General features: G+C 43.2%; 1 protein-coding gene across 6 annotated transcripts in view; it reads left to right on the top strand.

Moving 5' to 3' along the window:
- The window catches only part of NR3C2 (nuclear receptor subfamily 3 group C member 2), a 226,391-nt gene that overhangs the window by 112,770 nt on the left and 94,610 nt on the right, over positions 1-19,011 (top strand). For 5 of the 6 annotated variants that reach the window (XM_053254830.1, XM_053254829.1, XM_053254832.1 and 2 more), the window contains one exon: positions 8,250-8,401. In XM_053254830.1, the coding sequence (XP_053110805.1) occupies positions 8,250-8,401 (152 nt within the window). The remainder of the gene's footprint in view (positions 1-8,249; positions 8,402-19,011) is intronic. The other variant, XM_053254833.1, reaches the window with a different exon arrangement.

Raw genomic sequence — 19,011 nt, 5'->3', positions numbered from 1 at the left:
CCTTCTTCAGTGTTCTAATACTTTGTTGACTCAATACTAAGAATGCTGTTAAATGTGGAATGTATAAACTCTCAATTCGTTGTATGACCTTTTCTAATAATAATAATAATAATATGTATTATACTCCTCCCAGTTAATAGCTGTTTAGATCAATGTGCCTGTGAATCTTCACATTTTCTTTTTTGAACATTTCTTTCCACTTAATATTGTTAGATGTGCAGAGCTTTTGCATAACTGATTCAGCAAAGGGTCACATACTTGGTTTTTACGTTGTTGAGTATTAACAAAATAGTGAAAGGTGTCAGTCTGTGCAATACCTATTGTACTTTTACAACTGCAACAGAATAAAATGAGATGGCATTGTTGCTAGTAGCTCTCTCTGTGTCACTCACAGAAATGTTTAAGAAGATATGGACAGTCACTTGTGGAGGCCTGAGTTGTTCATTCTTGATCCTTAGCATGCATCTAAATTGAACTATGAGTCACAGTGCTGACCTATCCCCTCCAAAGATACAAACCACTAGGTCATCCTCCTATGCAATACCCATTGAAATAAATGGAAGCTGTGTGTTCTTGCATTGCTCCACTTAATGTTCTCTGCATTTGCAGTGCTCCCATTCATTTCACTGGGGATTTCACAGTAAAGTTTTTTGGTGAATTGTATTCTGAATCCATAGGACATGAGAGGTTGTGTGCATAGCCCTTTGTACTGTTAGTTGCTATGAGAGTGGTAACTCTTCTACAGACCTGTTGCTTCTTTTCTGTGTTATATTTCATGACAGAAGAAAAACAATCTCAGTTACATTTAGTATTTGAAGAATGCTTCCGGTGTAAGAACTACTGAAAACCTGTTAAGCCTACCAAAAAGGCAACCATAATGTTCAGGGAGTTGAAGCACATTCCCTATGACATAAGGTTACAATGTATTTGGGGCTTTTTAGTTATGAAAAACAGGACTGAAGGAGACTGTAATAGAGGTTTATAACGTGTGGGAGAAAAATGTTTCTCCTTCTCCCGTAACACGAGACCAATTAATGGAGGACAAGTCTATAAAGGGCTACTAGTCATTATCCACAAATCAAGGGCTACCCATTTTGCGGGGAGGAAGCATAAAAAAGCTTACCTCCCTGCAGACAATCATCGCAACCTCCCTAGGCAGGCGAATCCTCTATCCAGATGAGCATCTGCTCCTGCCCGCAACTCCGAGGGTCGGGGTGCTGGGACACTCTGCCCTGTGTTGCCTTGCCCCAGAGCTCCAATAATACACCATGCAAGTGTGCGGGGAATTACGGGATCCCCCTCCCCTCCCCTAGTCTGTCAGCCACGGCTGCAAGCAGCCACGGCTGACACACAATCATTCAAACAGGGTTAGGAGAGCGCTCGCTCTCCTAACTCTGTTTTGAGGGGAGGCTTCATAGACGGGTTTGCTGCTGTGGTGCTGCCAGGATTGGGCATGGTCCCGACAATTCACATGCGTGTGCAAAACCGGGCTTGGCTCCCTTAACATGTAAATAGCCTCATTATATGCTACCTTCAGGTTCAGGGACTGTATGTATCTGAATACCAGTTATTTGGAAGCAGCAACAGCGAAATACTATTTGCCTACATGTCCTGGTCATGGGCTACCCAGAGACATTTGGTGGGTCACCATCGGAAACAGAATGCTGTACAAGATGGAGCTCTAATCCAGCATATCTCTTCTTATGTTTTTAAGCCATTATACAAATCAAACCAAGCATAGCCCACTCTTTAAGATAAGACACATTGGGAGCTTTCTATTATTCTGATATTGGGCTACATCTGCATTCAAAGTTTTACAGGAATGACTTGGCTTGAATGCTTAGAGAATGCAAAAAGAGGAAGATTTTTCTTAAGATACATGCCCTTGTTGTGATGTACAGTGTCCTCGGTAGACTCTCTCCTTCAACTGCCTTTGTCTGCTGTTTCATTTGACCTAGTAAATTCAGTGAGACCAGAACTGCAGATTCATTGCTCAATTCAAGTATGCAACCACGTTTACTGCCACCTGGTATCGGGTTACAAATATAGGTCCACATGAATTATGGCTGCGACAAGCCTTATTACCATAAAGCAAGGATATATGTAAATTACATCCACACCTATAAAGTAAAATAACATTGTTTATTCATTCATATGCATTTGCAAGGGCTTCCCTGAACTGTGTAATAAACAAACTATTGTCATCACCCAACAATTGTCAGTCAGTGTTGTGCTGTTATGTAATGAATATATAAATATCACAATGAGTAGGGCTACTAAGCCTCACAGATTAGCAGAGGCAAAACAGGAGGAGCGGCATTATTTCAAGTGTGGGATTAATACACTGAATGCAGATTCATTTAAAAGGGAGCATAGTTAGAGGCATGTAAGAGGCTCAGAGCCAATACAATCCTAGTCTCTAATCTGGTCTGAGCCACTGATATTTGTGACGTGCCCTAGGATAAACTACTTGACCTCATCTTGGCGCAGCCGATGCAGCCATAAAATAGCACAGAGGCAGCTGCTTGTATTTAACCTATAAAAAATAAATCGGAAGGAGAAACAAAGAACCATGCAAGTAATTCCACATGCCCAATGGATCTTTGGGTTTGTGCTCCTTGATCAGCAGCCTCACCCCGTGGCAAATGGTGAGCCATTTTTGAAACCTATCAATCAAAAGCAGATTGTAATGTGAACGGAGTATGCTGCTCGAAGTCAAAAATCCCATGGTGCATGCATACCCAAATCCTTGAGTGTGCCTGAAGCATCTCTGTCTGTCCCAGTCTTTATGGCCCCGAAAAGTGAATTTGTTAACTCTCACTTTCATAATGATTGCTAAAATTACATAATTTTGAAGCCTGAGAATTTTTAGACTGCAGACTTCCACTTTCTAATGTCAAATTATCCTGACACCATAATATACCATTTATGTAGCTGTGCACAATTATGAAATAGTCTTTGTATCGTTGAATAAATTTGGAACTTGATCTAAAACTCTGCTGGGGTTATTTTTACCTTGTATCATAAAAAGATGACAGAGTTAAAATTCGTGAGCTTCTAAGATGGTAGAATGCATGTTGTGAGCAGGAGGAAAAGAAGAGAAGTAAAGGTCACTGTTGAGCTCAGTGTGTGGTTCAGGGCTTTGAGAACAAGAAAGGGATCCAGAACTCTTGTCTCTCATTTAGTCAACATGTAGCATGAGAACAGTATTTTGGGAACTATAAGACTGAAACCACATCTGCATTTTTAAAGTGCTTTATATAATTCCTGCTCTATCTGTTCATGTTCAATATTGGCTTTAAATGTTTTCTCCACTTTACATTTCACCACTGGCAAGTAGAAAAGTGTCTTCTCTCCTACCAACCTTCCACCTGTTGATGGGAGAGAAGCAACTCCCCCACTTGTCTGCTTTTGGCTGGCAGCTCATGCTGCCCTGTGACAATCAGTAAATTGTGGCATGGTTGGTGATGATGACAGTGGCAGACACCCTAATGATGCGCTTGTGCAGTGAGAAAGGTTGCCCTGTTCTACATGATAAAGATAATGTAGCTGCGCTAAATCATGGAGATTTTCGGTACTGCACAAAAGTTGCCTTTAAACATGAGAGGCATGCTACAGCTTGTAGGGAGTTGGTTTGAACTCGAGCCAGTTCAAGCTTGAACTGGTCTGGTTGGAAGGCTCACCCTTGAACCGGTCCCAGTTTGGTTCGAGGTTGAGTCGTACCCCCAAGGCGGTTCAGGGCTGGTTCAGGGGTGTTAGCGGGCTTAATTTTTTTAAAGTTGGACTCGCTGCCGATGTGCATACATGCTGGCCATTTGCATGGTCAGGTCATCTGGCCCCACAAATGGCTAGCTCACATTCATGGCAGTCTCAAAACTGGCCACTGCATACTCTCAAAGGGCCAAACTGGTCCTTTGGAGACTAGGGGAGGCTGGTGGGGGGAAGGGAAGCTGCTGGAGACCCCCAACCACTGGCTTCAGTGAGTGGGGCCACCAAACATGGCAGCAGCAGTGAGTCTAACTTTAAAAGAATTCTTTATGCCCACTACCACCACCTAACCAGCCCCGAACCGGTTCTAATTTAAACTGACCCGGGCCTCATTCATGGGTGCTGGAACCGACCATGACCGGTTTAGTTCTAATCTAGTTTGGATTTGAACCAAACTGGGCAAACTGATTCTGTGCACATCCCTAACAGGTTGTGCACTGTCGCGCAAGTGCAAACATGTTTGCAATTGTGCAGTAGTGCTGGATCCAGATTTGGCACAACTAGCTAGCATAGCAGCTTTGAAGAGGCACAGTATCCTTGCAGAACACACCATTGGGTTGTCAGCCAGTGTGTGTAAACCCCTCTCCACCTTTCTTAATTACTTGCTCTCCCTTGCCACTCTGTCATAACTTTCATTCTACCATCCTCTCCTCTGCTAATGGAGTTCATGAAGAAACCCTTTGTCAATTTCTGTTTAAATTTCTGCCCTGAGGAGGCTCCCTCAGGTTCTCTGCAGAAATGGAGGTGGGAGACATGTCAGTTTCACCCTTCCTTTTCAGTTTCTGTTTTTATTGAATATATATGTATGCATATGCATAGGCAAGCCAGCAGTGATGAGAAGAGATGACAGCTGGTGGCTGCTCTTACATTAGAAGAGCAGCCTTGCCCGCACTGCTGTCACCTGCTGTCGAGTGGCGATTCTTCATTGCAGTGGGGGAGCGGGGTATGTTGGCTGTCACCAGCAGCCGCAACTAGATACCTGATAATCTGTTTTATACTGTATTATAAACGTTAGAAAACAATTATTATTTTTTACATACAACTACAAGATCAATATTTTAAAAGTGCATAAACACCAGTATGCAAATCCACAAGAAATGCCTCAATAAGAAATAAAGAGTGGAAGGGGAGGGGAAGCACTTGAAGTTATAATACAGGACAAGAAAAAAGTGGGGAAGGGGAAAAAATATAGTAGATAAGCACCAATAATTATTAACTTTGGTGTTATAATTACTTTTCCAATTTTGTACAAAATATTAAACATATTTTGTTTGTCACCATATCTTATTTTAACCAATTTCAACAACTTAAATCTTTGAACAGTTTGTATGCCTTAGTGGTCCATTCCTGACAGGTAATCTTCATATTACTCTCCCAGTTTTTAGCTATTATGATCTTTCCAGCAGTTAATAAGTTTCAGATGAGGTTTCTATTTTCCTTTGAAACCTCCATTAATATTTCCAACAAAAATACCTTAGGATTTAATTCCAGATCATATCCTGTCATCCTTTGAACAGCTCTCTGGATCATCTTCCAAAGTTATGTTATTACTGGACAGGACCACCACATGTGTATAAAATTAACATTAAGAAAACCATACTTTCCAAGAGTTGATTATACTAGGAATTGAAAAGTTACTCATTTTTTTCCTGTAGTTAAATACAAAAAAGTACAATATTTTGTAAAAGTTCACTTTAAAATTAGTGCATGCAGTCCTAGATGCTTCTCTATGAAAAACCACACCCCATTTTAATCAGTAATCTGCATACTCAATGTTTTACACCATGTAACTTTTCATTTTTTCCAATTCTTTATCAACAAGAAGTGCATTTAGTTGTGACAGCAATCCTTTTGTATTAGGGTTTTATGATATAGTCTTTCAAAATCTGTTAACTGAAGTCTTAACTGACCTGTTTCTATTTTAGCATATATACAATACAATTCCTTAATTGCAGAAAATGATACCAGTTAATGCTCTTATTTCCTACCTTAATTTCAGTTTCACATAAGGATGACAGTTGAGGGAACAAAGAGAAAATGAAGGGGGAATTGATCTGTTTGAGCCTTTGGGAGTTGGATTAGATTTGTTTGGGAATGTGCACCATGAAGTTACACAACTGTCCTTTCAGTATAGGAGCGGTTTCAGGAAACTGAAAAGGGTTGTCCCATTCTCCAGGACCATTCTTTCCCCCACCCCTATCAAATAATTAAAAAGTAGCTAGGTTTGGCTCTGGCAGTTAGACCCAAACCCGAAACCTTAATCACTGTTTAGCACTGTATAGAACAATAGGAAGGTTGCAGGAGAGTGGGAAAGAAAAGAAACGTGTATTCCCCCCCCCTTCTTTCCCCTGAAACCACCCCATCTTTTATCTCTCCTTCCACCTCTTTCTCCCCCTTGAGACCTTCCCACCCTTTCTGGAAGCCACAAATAGTGCTACAAAGTCCCTGTTCCTTGCTGGCTGGTTCTCTGAATGGTATTCCTTTTTAAAAAACACACACAAAAAACCCTCCAACCCTTCTTATATCTATTTCATTTTTTAAAAAAATCCAAAGAAACCAAACTGTCAATGGTGTGAAAGATCATAAATAGCCATGTTGACCCATTAGGGGGGAGAACCCCCCCCCAACCAAAGTCATCTAATACTTAATTAGCACCAACTGATAAACTATTAACAAACACTGCTTTGTGATATTTTAGTTCGTCCTAAAAAAGCTATTATCCTGTGATTACATCAGCACTTGCCTTTGGAAGCAGCGGGCTCTGGGAAACACTGAGGGAAAGTCAGCTTTCTGAGCTTTCATATAAGGAAAAGGCATTTCTGGAGAAAAGATTAACAGGAAACTGGGTGTATTTGTTAGAGAAGAGTAGAATCACTGAAAGCAGGTGTCTGAATTGACTAGTAAGAACCAGAAGTGGAAAGACTGGCATATTGCAATTTGCTTGGCTCTGCAGATAGGATGGGGACGAACTCGCTGCATTGAGAGCAAGTGGGATATGGTTGCAGGGGAGAAGGGAAGTGAGTGATGTGGGAAGTTGTGATAATTCTCTACTCCAGGAGCACTCTCACCAGTTCTCTCTCCTTTCCCATTACTCTGAGGATGCAACAGGGCTCATTTGTCCACTCACTCCTCCTTACAGGAATAATAATCTTGGAGGAGGGAACATTGTCTGACACCCTGACTAAGGCAGCATGAATACAACTTAAGAAATGCTGGTGCTGCTGATGAGTTCAACTAATGTCTCAGTGGCACGTATGTAGAGGAGGAGAATTTTGACAACCTTCCCCTCTCTGGAAGCTCTCTCTATGAGTCATGCAGCCCTCAGGAATATATTTTCAGATAGTTATAGGACTTCCGGGGGAAGAGGAAGTAAACAGAATTCCCCACACCAATGTGACACAAGCACCAATGTGACATTTCGTTTGTAACTCAGCGGCAGCACTAGTGCTTCTCATATAGCATTTGTGCTTCATTAGTCAGGGTATTGGCCAGTGTATGTATGTGTCAAGACCCTATAACTATTGTGATGGGGGATGAGATATTTGGTGTTTAAAGCAAGGATGGAAATGAGCGTAGAGCATAGAGCTCATTTTCCCAGCCTCCAATGATCCACGCTACCAGGAACAGCGCAGATTGTGTGGATGCACGGTGGCATGCTGAGGAAAACAGTGACCACCGTCTGGGGGGAGATGGGTCCAACCCTGCCTCCCCCACCCCACTCCGCCATAGCCACCAGGGATTTTGATCGTGAGAATAGCTTTTCTGTGTCTTAGTTGAAAAGAACACACTTTGAGTGTTGTGTGTGTTGATAAAAATATAATTTCAGTGAAATTTCATGAGTTTGTACTTGTAATATTTCAGAATGTGAAACAAACACACTTTATAATGTGTAGCTTTGGCATTTTCACTGTACTTGACTTCTCTATATTCAGACTTGTGTCCTTTTATTCTTAATAGATAGTTTACTGTAAGAGGAAATACACTCTTATTGTGTAGTAGCCTTGATTACTGTGATAAAGGAACAGAGGTAAAGTCCATGGAGTAGTTGGTGAATGAAATTGTTCGATCCCAGCTTCATATTCTAACTACCTCAGAAACTATGGTTAAACAAGGCAAGATTTGAACATCCTGACAAATCTTGGCTTGTTCTAATTATGAATAGTAGTTGAAAATCCCCCCCCCCCGCATGTACAAAGGGGAGGTTGGAATACATGAGCCTAAGGTTCACAGTTGTCACACTAAAGCATGATTAAACCTTGGTTTCTCATGATTTCCAGATTGGGCCATTGAATATTTATAGTTGTTTTTTCATTATCAACTAAGCATACAATTAAGAGCTGTCAGCACAACCAATGTTATAAGGTGATGTGGCTGCTTAAATTTTAGACATTTAAAGTAAACAAACACATTTTAAACGAATGAATTGAATTGTACTTTATCTGCAGTTTCTAATAGTTGATCTTTTAATTCTTTTCTCATAGCTCCTCATTAAGGAGTGTGTCATCTGGATCCTCAAGACCTTCCAAAGTGTGTTTGGTGTGTGGGGATGAAGCATCTGGATGTCATTACGGAGTTGTTACCTGTGGCAGCTGTAAAGTCTTCTTCAAGAGAGCAGTGGAAGGTAAATCCTCATGTGGGTTCTCATTTTATATTCTTTATGATAGAATTATAATGAATTTTCATTGTTCACAATGCCTTCAGTTATTTTGTTATTTTGTTTTAAATGCTGAAATGACTAGTCAGAAGATGTATGCAATCTTGCTTTATCTGGAGAACACTTGGTTATAGTCTGTTGCCTTTAAAATTCGGTGTTAACTCACAACCATAATTCTAGTTTTTCCAAATCCTGATTTGTTTCTTCTGTTAGATGTAAAGTAAAGAATTCTCCATAGCCACAAATAAACATGTCCAGACCTTTCATGAGCTGGAGGGGAATTCTGGGTAGAGACAAGTTGATGATGCATCCAACTGTGCTTCAGAAATCCATAAATAATAACAAATGTAGCTTAAAGCTTATTTATGCATGCTAGTTATACAACCATGTAGCCACCCTTTTAAGATTGATAAGCAAATGCACTCTCCTTCTAAAAAAATGTTGATAGCCTGAAGAGAAGTGTGGCTCTCAAAAATAAGTCTGGATTATAAAAATAAGCAATTCCAGGCCCCTTCAACACTAAAACAGAATAAGGCATTTCAAGTTCAGCTGCCCTGAAACATACAGCTTCTAGCTCTCTCTCAGAAAACAACCTGTTACATTATTCCACATACTCCTTTTCAGTCCCTTTGTCATAGCCCCATTTGGCAATCCTCTTTCTTTAACCTCTTTCCTCCTTCCTTGACTCTTCTGTCATCCCCAGCTACTTTGCTGTTCTTAGTCAACATAATATGGTGGCAAAGCCTTTATACAAAGGCTTTATATGGTGGCAAAGCTTTTATTAGCCTCTAACTAATCTTTTATCTCATTTGCCTCAGAACCAAACTACGTGTGATGTTGTTTATCACCACTATCTATATCTGCTATTTATATTTAAGGAAAAAAGCATGTGCAAAGGGACAAACTGTGATTTACATCATGTCTAGTTTGGCTCTAATATTCCTCTTTCTCTTGCATCAAATGAAATGGGCAACATTATAGAAATGCCCTCAACTTAGGCATTTATATTTTTACATATAAATATACTGTAAAGGTAAAAAAGGTAAAGTGTGCCATCAAGTTGATTTCAACCCCTGGCGCCCACAGAGCCTTGTGGTTTTCTTTGGTAGAATACAGGAGGGGTTTACCATTGCCTCCTTCCACACAGTATGAGATGATGCCTTTCAGCATCTTCCTATATCGCTGCTGCCTGATATAGTACCAGTGGGGATTTGAACCAGCAACCTTCTGCTTGTTAGTCAAGCATTTTCCTGCTGCGCCACTTCAGGTGGTCTATAAATATACTGTAGAAAACAGAAATTTTTATGCTAACTATTACATGCATATGTCTTTTATATAGAACATTGGCCAACATCCTAACTAATGCTATGCTTATCTAGGAAAGGCCACACATATGCAGCTGCTGGATTCCAGAGTAACATAGCCACTCATGTTTGGGGGGGTTGCCAATTTCTCTTCTTCTCCGAAGCATTCTCTGCCCTCCGAAAATATGTTCTTTAGGACTACACAACCCTCAAGGACATGTTTTGGGTGGCACAGAATACTTCATTGGGAATGGGAGATTGGCAGAATTTGTGTCCCTGCCATGCACAAGTGGCCACGCTGCTTTACTCTGGAATGCAGCAGCTGCGTGCATGCTGCCTTTGCTACATAAGCGCTGCATTAGGTAGGATGTTGGTCAGTTTTCTTAGAGAAAAGATATACTGTATGCATGTACTGGTTAGCAGATGGCATTCAACTGTTTTCTATATATAGTAAAGAAAACTTGTTTGATAAGGAAGTATCTATTTCAAGCATTTCAATTTTACCCAGCATTTCTGATCTACACTCACAGTTCCCCTGTGGGGGGAAATGTTTCTTTTCTTTCCCCATGGTTTGAAACATCTGTGTATGTTTGGAAGAAGTTAGCCTTGTGAGTTTTTGATGGTGATAGCAGTGGCAGTTGTGGTAGACTTAATGGATTCTTATTAGGATGGATCTTCAACTGGCTACCAGAAATTCTAATGTAAATATCATGGATGGTTAGTCCTAAAATTGAGTATACACTTGTGCTATAAATGTAAAGATACTAGGCAGGGGCATAACTATAATAGGGCAAGGGGAGACAGTTGTTTGGGGGACCCACTGCCTTTGGGGGCCCCCCCAGAGGCAAGTCACATGACTGACTCCCCCAGCTGTGCACCCACCCGGGCTTTCCTTCAGTTGTATACCCTCCGAAACTGATGTGAGTGTTAAGACCTGGAGCTACCAGAACAGCATGTCTTTCTCTAGTACCATGAAATGACTTGCATTGTCCACAATTTACAAAACCTACTATCTATCTATCATCTATCTATCTATCTATCTATCTATCTATCTATCTATCTATCTAACACTATGCTTTTTGTTACCACTATTCAGCCTCATTTACGATTTCTTTACTTCATGAGCTGAGCTTCAGTGGGGGGGGGGGATTTTAAAATCTTGTCTCTGGGCCCACTCCAACCTTGCTACACCCCTAATACTAGGCCTGTGCATGTTCAGAAAATTCTTATTCAGATATGGATTCAACCTGATCCAACAATTTTGGATTCTATGGGCTCTGGCAATGTCCAATATTGGATTGGATTTGGAATCCGAATCCGGATTCCAACTTAAATTCAGATTCAAAATACTTTCATTTTTACTGACTGTGTGCTTCTGCAATGAGGATGACAAAAATTAATATAAACTCAAAAGAATGTTCTTGTTCCTCCACATGGGAATGGAATGATGGTCTTATGGAGGGCTTCAGAACCAGAACTTTTTGTAAAGTTCTGGCTTGAAACAAGCCATCTTAAGCCCTTTAAAAAATTCTTATTCCCCCCCCCCCAAAAAAAATTATCCCAAAATCAGAGGAGTTATCCATAGCCTTGAAAAAATAACAGAGTCCTGCCAATGTGGACTTCATGTGTGCCAGATTTCATAACTGTATGCACATCTATTCAGGAGATATAGAGTGGGGAGAAGCAAAAGGGGCATGTTGTTACCCCTTTTCATAAAGGCAAAGGGAAGAGTCTTCCACATGCTGATGGAATGATGTTCCAAAGAGAGTTTTCAGTTTTAGATGTTTTGTAAGGTTCTGGCTTGAAACAAGCCAGATTTAACAATTTTAGCCATTTTTACAAAAATTCACCAACAAACAGGGAACTGACTAGTTCTCTTCAAATTCACTATGGGAGACCTTGATCTCTTTTGCCATGGCAGACTTTAAGGCTCTGGTACTAAATGGTGATTTTTCTTGATTCCCATCCCCCAAATTTCCTCATTCAAATCTAGGGTGGTGGTGATATTTTGTGAATTCCAAAATTCTGTAGTATTTCTGAAATTAATTTCAATATTTCTGAATTAATTCCAACTTTACCAATCTGATTTTAAAAAAAATAAATTTGGATTTTACCAATTTGGGGCAATTTAGGATAAAATGGAATTTTAAAATCCAAATTTGCACAGGCCTAAAAGATATCAAGGTAGAAAGAGATACTAGAGCCATGAAAACTGCTCTGCTCCCTGCTCTTCACAAAGCTGCTCCTTGCTCTTCACAAAAGTCTATGAGTCTAGATATTACGAAGAGATTGAGTATTTTAAGGAAAAACATTATCTTTTCTCTCTGTAATATGCACACACATGTCAGGAGAAAGCTTCCAAAGAAAACAAAGTGGGATGAGTGGGAATTATAGAATCATGGAATGTTAGAGTTAGAAGGGACCTTTCTAGTCCAATCCCCTGCTCAGTGCAGGATCTGCTACAGCATCGCATCCCTGATAGATGGCTGCCCAACTTCTGTTTGAAAAGCTCTAGTAAAGGAGATAGGGATGTGCAAAATGTTTTGACCTGTAACATTTTGACTTGAAACAGGCCATTTTGAGTATTTTATGCTTGAAACAAAATGCCCTCTTTTAAAAGGGCCTGTTTTGAGCTCAGAACAAAACAATCCCATTTAATTCAAAATGTTTTGAGTGCCATATTGGAGGTCTGTTTTTCCCTTGCAGATTGGTTTTCTGGCACTGGCTTCTGATATGATTGCAATCTCCGTGTTTCTTTGTTGTTATCATGCAAATCAAGTGTCATAGGCAACTGTGCCCCCATTGCTGGGGGTGGGGGGAGACAGGAGGAATACAAAAGGAGGGAATTTCAAAATGTATTCAAAGGGATTACATTTTAGCTCCCTTTGAATACTACAAAATGTATTCAAAGGGAGGCAGAGAGAATGCTTATGCCTGTCTTGAAGAGGCATCAGCGGAGGAGGAAGGTAGGCATGATTGTGTGGTTTTCCTTTCTCAGTACAAAGTATAACGATCTGGTTTTGCAGGATCTCAGATTTACAAAGGAAGAACTTGGGTGCTTGCCTTCCTAGAGTTGTGGGTTGTTTTGTTTGTGAGATAGTGTTGTGGCGAGAAATGGACAGTCACAGCTCTGTGTGTGTGTGTGTGTGTGTGTGTGGTAATATTTCTTGGTGTTTGCTGTGATGAGCTCCATGTCTGGCCTTGAGACTAACTTGTGCTTCACTAACTGTTCTGGTCTCCCTGCCGTCTGCATGTCAAAATATGGCTGAAGTTGCTAGTTGAGCTTATGGCTATGCTTGCTGGCTGCTAAGGGTGCTGCTGTGGCAGTTGTTGAAATGCTAGGGATGTAAGAAGTCATAATTGTGTGTGAGAGAGCAACTTGTGCCAGTGATGCTACTGCAGCACAGACATGGTGGCTGGCAGTGGATTCTGGGTCAGTGATTCTTTTTTGGCCATTTGGACTGTATTTGAAATGTGTGTTCTGTGTTGGGAAGGATGAATTCTCTTTTACTGTGTGCTTCTGCAGTATTTTTCAAGGCAGGTTTGCAAAATTCATTGCAAATTGCAATGTAAATCTTTTGTGCATGCATTCTGTGGTCCTATGGGAGTTTTGAGGATAGGTTAAACATTTGTTTAAAATCACTTGCTTTCCCATTCTTTTGTGGGTTGGGTGGTAGGTAGCAGCCATCATGCTCTGCCACCCAATCCATTTTGATGTCCCATGGAGAACAATGGGGTGTTTCAAGTTTCCCCATTGTTCCCTATGATCGAAAGACTCAAAAATTGTTGTCTTTCTGTTTAAAAAAGAGTTGTCTTTCTGTTTAAAGACAGAACTGTCTTTGCCTAGTGCATTCTTGCATGTGTTTCTTTTGTCTGCATCATTTATTAGCACTACCTTTATATTATGTTCCCCTCTGCTCTCCTATTAAAACAGCACTAATGGAACCAGTATTTTTCCATTAGAGGTTGCAGTTTCTTTAATTCATTTTCTCAAGGCCAGTGCCACCTGGAACTCAACATTATTTGATATGACTGTCCTACTTTATCACAAAATATGTATGTTTTTAATACCCGCCCCTGACTTTTCCCACAGCATCAGAATGACTTTGTAATCTGTAGTAATAGAAAAATGTTTATTGATTTATAAACAAAATCAACCAGAATATGGTGGTTCAGTGTATTTTCTATTTATGTTAGCATAATACTCCCATTGACTAAGCACCAAAATGTAAATTTACCTTTGTGCTGAGTAATATTCTGAAGCAGTATACTCTTACTTCCTGTTCTAATTTATCTAGAATGAGATTGTAACCAAAAGGCTGTCCCGAGGATGCATTTGGAGAGGAGAGTTGAGATCATTCACATTCCTCCCTTGCCTCTCCCCCTCACCCTCTGGTGTTCCTGCCATGATCAAAATTTGCCTTGTAGGCCCTTCAGGACACAGGACTGTATTTCTTGTATGTTGTTGATGATGGTATATTACTATATCCATCTCTTTCTCATATGAGTCTTCCTATGTCAGAGACTCCTTGCTGTCATTGCAGAACTCTTTCCAATAATACCTGACAGTGTGTGAGGTGCAGTCTGCCTGTTTGACCTGACACAACACACAGCCCTAATACACAACACACACACACACACACACACACACACACACACGTTTCTACATACTCAGGGCACAGCCCTAATACACACATGTGGAGTTGTATGTAAATCTGTAAATTAAAAGAAAGGTTGGGGGGCGGGAAATCTGCCATGGACTGAGCATGCTCAGTGGCCCCCGGAAGCCTTTAACTGTTTATAATATCTTGAGATGGGCATTAGTTTTGGGAAGATGCAATATTTTGTTGCATTCAGGTCTCACTTGTATATACTTAGAGCAAGCCCAAGTGGTTAAGTGTTTGTCAGATTAGAAATGGGGCCACCCAAAAATAAAGTAGTGCTTTCTATAAAATTTGGGGACTCCCTAGTAGAGATGTGCAAATCAACTGGAATCCAATCATTTTTACTTGAATCGGTGCGATAGGAGTGATTCTAACTTGAGTCAAAATGCCCCTAAAATGAAGGGCCTGATTTGAGTTAGTACTGAGTCAGCCTTGAGTCAAGCTCGAATCACTCAATTCAATTCAAGTGGCCATTTTGGAAGGCTGGATTTTTGGGCTCTCCCCCACAACCCTGCCACCTTTGCTACTGTCTGTGTTTCAGATGGGTTAGTTTTTGGGTTTTGTAGGCTGGTGTTCTGCCTGATGCCCGGCCTGCCAGGCTCTCTCTGTTTTGATTGTTTGGGTGTTGGCACACCATTCCCCTCCCCCCAACTGTTTTAGAAGAGAGCCAGCGTGGTGTAGTGGTTAGAGTGCTGGACTCTGACCGGGGAGACCTGAGTTCAAATCCCCATTCAGCCATGAAACTAGCTGGGTGACTCTGGGCCAGTCACTTCTCTCTCAGCCCAACCTACTTCACAGGGTTGTTGTGAAAGAGAAATTCAAGTATGTAGTACACCGCTCTGGGCTCCTTGGAGGAAGAGCGGGATATAAATGTAAAATAATAATAATAATAATAATAATAATAATAGTGTCTTCTCAGCCCAGAGTGCCGCTGAGAGCACTACCTGGCAGCCAAAGATGCCAGAATGGAAGCGCCCAGCTGAAAGTGAGAGCCCTCCACCCCAGGTCAGGTTATAGAACTTAGAGGTCTTGAAATAGGGCCTAGTTTAGGGGAAGAATTGGTATTAGTAGGGCTGTAGGACAGAAGAGGTGGGTTTGGCTTAGAGAAGTGACAGTGGTGTAGAGCCAGTGTGGTGTAGTGGTTAGAGTGTTGGACTAGGACTGGGGAGACCTGAGTTCAAATCCCCATTCAGCCATGAAACTCACTGGGTGACTCTGAACCAGTCATGTATCTCTCAGCCTAACCTACCTCACAGGGTTGTTGAGAGGGTAACTATGTACACTGCTCTAGGCTCCCTAGAGGAAGCATGGATATAAATGTAATAAATAAATAAAATAATCCCCTGCTCTTTCCCTTCCCTTCCCATAGACCTTCACAATCGCTGTTCTGTCCCCTTTAAAAAAAGCCCCTGCAAGCCTGCTTCTTTATTTGGAGGGGGGATTTAATTTTTCAAGCTTCTGTATATGTACCACAGTGCTAGTGATAGCATTATGTGCAGCTCACAGAACATAAATAGAGCAATCCTGGGCCCCAACCCCGTTAAAGGCATTTCTTCTCCCTCCACATCAGAGTTACTGCTTAATTAAAAAACAACAACACACAACCCAAGTTTTCCAGGTGGGTATGAAGCAGAGCCAGGAGCAGAGGGAGGAGTGATGCTGCTCGTCATGGTGGGCAACGGCAGGAGGGACCAACACCCCAAGCCAACCTCACTGATGTTTTGTGCAGGCTCTCTGTTCCGGAGGAACCTGGTTCCACAGCTCAGCCACCTGTAGCGGCTGAGGTAGAATTGGGGTGGGTATCTTCCCCTGTCAGTGAAGAAGCTGGTCTTGTGGTAGCAAACATGACTTGTCCCCTTAGCTAAGCAGGGTCTGCCCTGGTTACATATGAATGGAAGACTAGAAGTATGAAATATTTCCCTTAGGGGAAGGAGCCACTCTGGGAAGAGCAGAAGGTTCCAACTTCCCTCCCTGGATTCTCCAAGATAGGGCTGAGAGAAAGTCCTGCCTGCAACCTTGGAGAAGCCGCTTCTGGTCTGTGAAGACACTATTGAGCTAGATAGACCAATGGTTTGACTCAGTATATGGCAGCTTCCTATGTTCCTAAGCTCTTCCTGTGATGGTGAAGGAGGAGGTGTCGTCTGCTGCTAGCCCAGCCAGATCGCTCTCTCCAATCCCCTTTGGTAGTGTGATCCCCTACCCCCTGCTGAGACTGAGGAGAAGCAGGAACTACTTCCACTTCTCGAACCTTCTCAGCCCCAGATGGAGGGCGGTGGTGGTAGTGACCCCTAGAAGGAACCAGCAACCCCAGTACCACCATCACCAAAATGTTCCCAGACTAATAGCAGCCTGGTGTGGGACCACTTTGAGCTCTACCATGGAGGCCCACACCACACTGCCTACATCCACTGCAGGGTACAGGTCCGCAGCGAGAAGGATCTCAAACAGCTTACAACATCAGGGATAATGCAGCACCTGCAACGGCATTACCCGGGGGTCCCTACTCCTGCTAGCTGCAATAGGCCTGGTGTGTCTTCAGGTAGCAGCAAGGCAACTCCTCCTGCTCCCAAGCAGGGGAAGTTGCCTGCACAGTAGAGGGCAAGTGGCCTGGATGACCAGAGCCTCATCTCATCACCTGGGCCATTGGCAAGATGATCGCTTTGGATGACCAGCCATTCCAGGTGATGGAGAACACTGGCTTCCACCAGTTGCTCCAACGGCTTGCCCCCAACTACTCACCACTTTCAGCAGGCCAGTGGAGCTTGTCCCCTCATGCACCACCTTCAGGATGATAGAGGTCTTCATTTACCGGGTGTGCAGCGAGAGTCTGTCGGGGCTGCTGCATACAGCAGCACCTGACACCAGTGTACACTTCACTGCGGGTCTGTGGACCAGTCCCAGTGGGAGGCATGCTGCTTTCCTGTCCCTCATTGTGCACTGGTAGGGGCAGGAGAGTGAGGGGGACATATGCTGTTGGTGGCATGGCCAGTCCCAGTCATGAAGCAAAGCACAGGAGGGCTTCATGTAGCGGTGCTGAACACTGAGCACGTGGCAGCTGAGCTGTCAGCGGCCATGGATCATCAGGTGAGGGGATGGCTGCCAAACCTTCACCAAGGGTTCATGGTCACCGACAATACTGCCAACATAATTGCGACAGCCAGCAGGGTCTGTTTGGGTCCATCTGTTTTGTGGCGCACACTCTGAACCTGGTTTTGCAGGATGTTCTTCTCCTTTCTGGGGTTGTGGCTGGGTGATACATCCCCACTGCAGGCACTGGGCACCATCCTGCTGCTGCCATGGCTGCTCTTATAGAGAGGTGCCACAAGACAGCACCTTTCTTCCACTGGAGTGAAAAGGGTAGACGGATGCTCAAGGAGTAGCAGCTTGAGCTGGGCCTACCTGAACATCTGATCCCTCAGGATCCCTCATTAAAAAAAAAAAAAAGGCTCCTGTGCATGCTCAAATAACCTCTGCAAGGTACTGGGCCAGGTCAGGCCTCACAGAGGCCAGTCGCACATGCGCGGCAGCAGGCAAAATGGCCACCGTGCCGAATTACAGAGGGCCGAACGGGCCAAAAATGAAGGTTTTATGGGCTGCGGCAGTGATAAACAAGGCTGGCGGGGGGAGTGGGAACCTTTGCGAACCCCCCTGGTGGCCTTTAAGAAGCCCTCTGAAGGGGCTAGAGGTAATTAAAAAAAATTTTTTTTAATTGTGAACTGGTGCAGAAGTTCGGTTCTGGTCTGGATGGAATGGGGGGCAGGGTTTGGTTTGGTTTGACTCCAAACCCCAAACTGAACCCCCGTACTCCTGAACCAGTTCACACATCCCTACTGGGGAAGCATTCAGCAGGTCAGCCGAGTACCAGAGTGTTGGATCAGCTCAGCTAACCCTTAGGTGCATTGGCAGTGCATGTTTTGTCCTGCCTCTGTGACCCAAGGATGAAAGGTAAAGCGATCACCCCGACCAGCTGCCCAGGTGAAGGGACCTCCTGATTGCAGAGGCTAGGCGAGCAGAGCAGAGGAGGCTGAGGCACAACCAGGAGGAGGGTGCTGGAACACCTGCTTCTAGTGCACAGTCCACCCCTAGCAGCAGCAGTGCCACCACAGCTTCCTGGGCTAGCAGTGAGGTGTCCCTGGCAGAGCCAAGTGAACTGGCAGTTCCACCTGCATGTTCCACCTGGAAGTTCACAGATGGGTCCCTTGGTCCCTTGCCAGGGGTACAGGAGAAGCCCATGGAGCCCACAGCAGTGCTGAGCAGTGTGTGCGGCAATACCTGCAGGAGCCAGTGGCAGGCCAGGAGACGATGCCAAGTCCAACTGAATTTGGCTGCGGTTGCCAGATTGTTCCTCTCATGCTTGCCAACCAGCATCCAGAGCAAGAGGGTATTCTCCGTGGCTGGGGGCATATTGATATCCCATCGCGTGCACACAGATGCTGACATGGTGGAGCAGCTGCTCTTCCTGAAGGTCAACCTCCCCCTGCTGGGTTATCTCGAGCTGGCCCTGGATGTTGAGTGAATTGTCGTCACCCCCACTACTGCAACCCCACGGGCAGCTTGTCCCACCCCGGCCAACCCCAAAACCAGACGTGTCACAGTCTGCCCATTAGTGCTGCTGATACAT

Source organism: Hemicordylus capensis, chromosome 5 (genome assembly GCF_027244095.1).
Source record: "Hemicordylus capensis ecotype Gifberg chromosome 5, rHemCap1.1.pri, whole genome shotgun sequence".
NCBI lineage: Eukaryota > Metazoa > Chordata > Lepidosauria > Squamata > Cordylidae > Hemicordylus > Hemicordylus capensis.
Note: the sequence above shows the minus strand (reverse complement) of the source record. Positions and strands in the feature narration are given on the sequence as shown.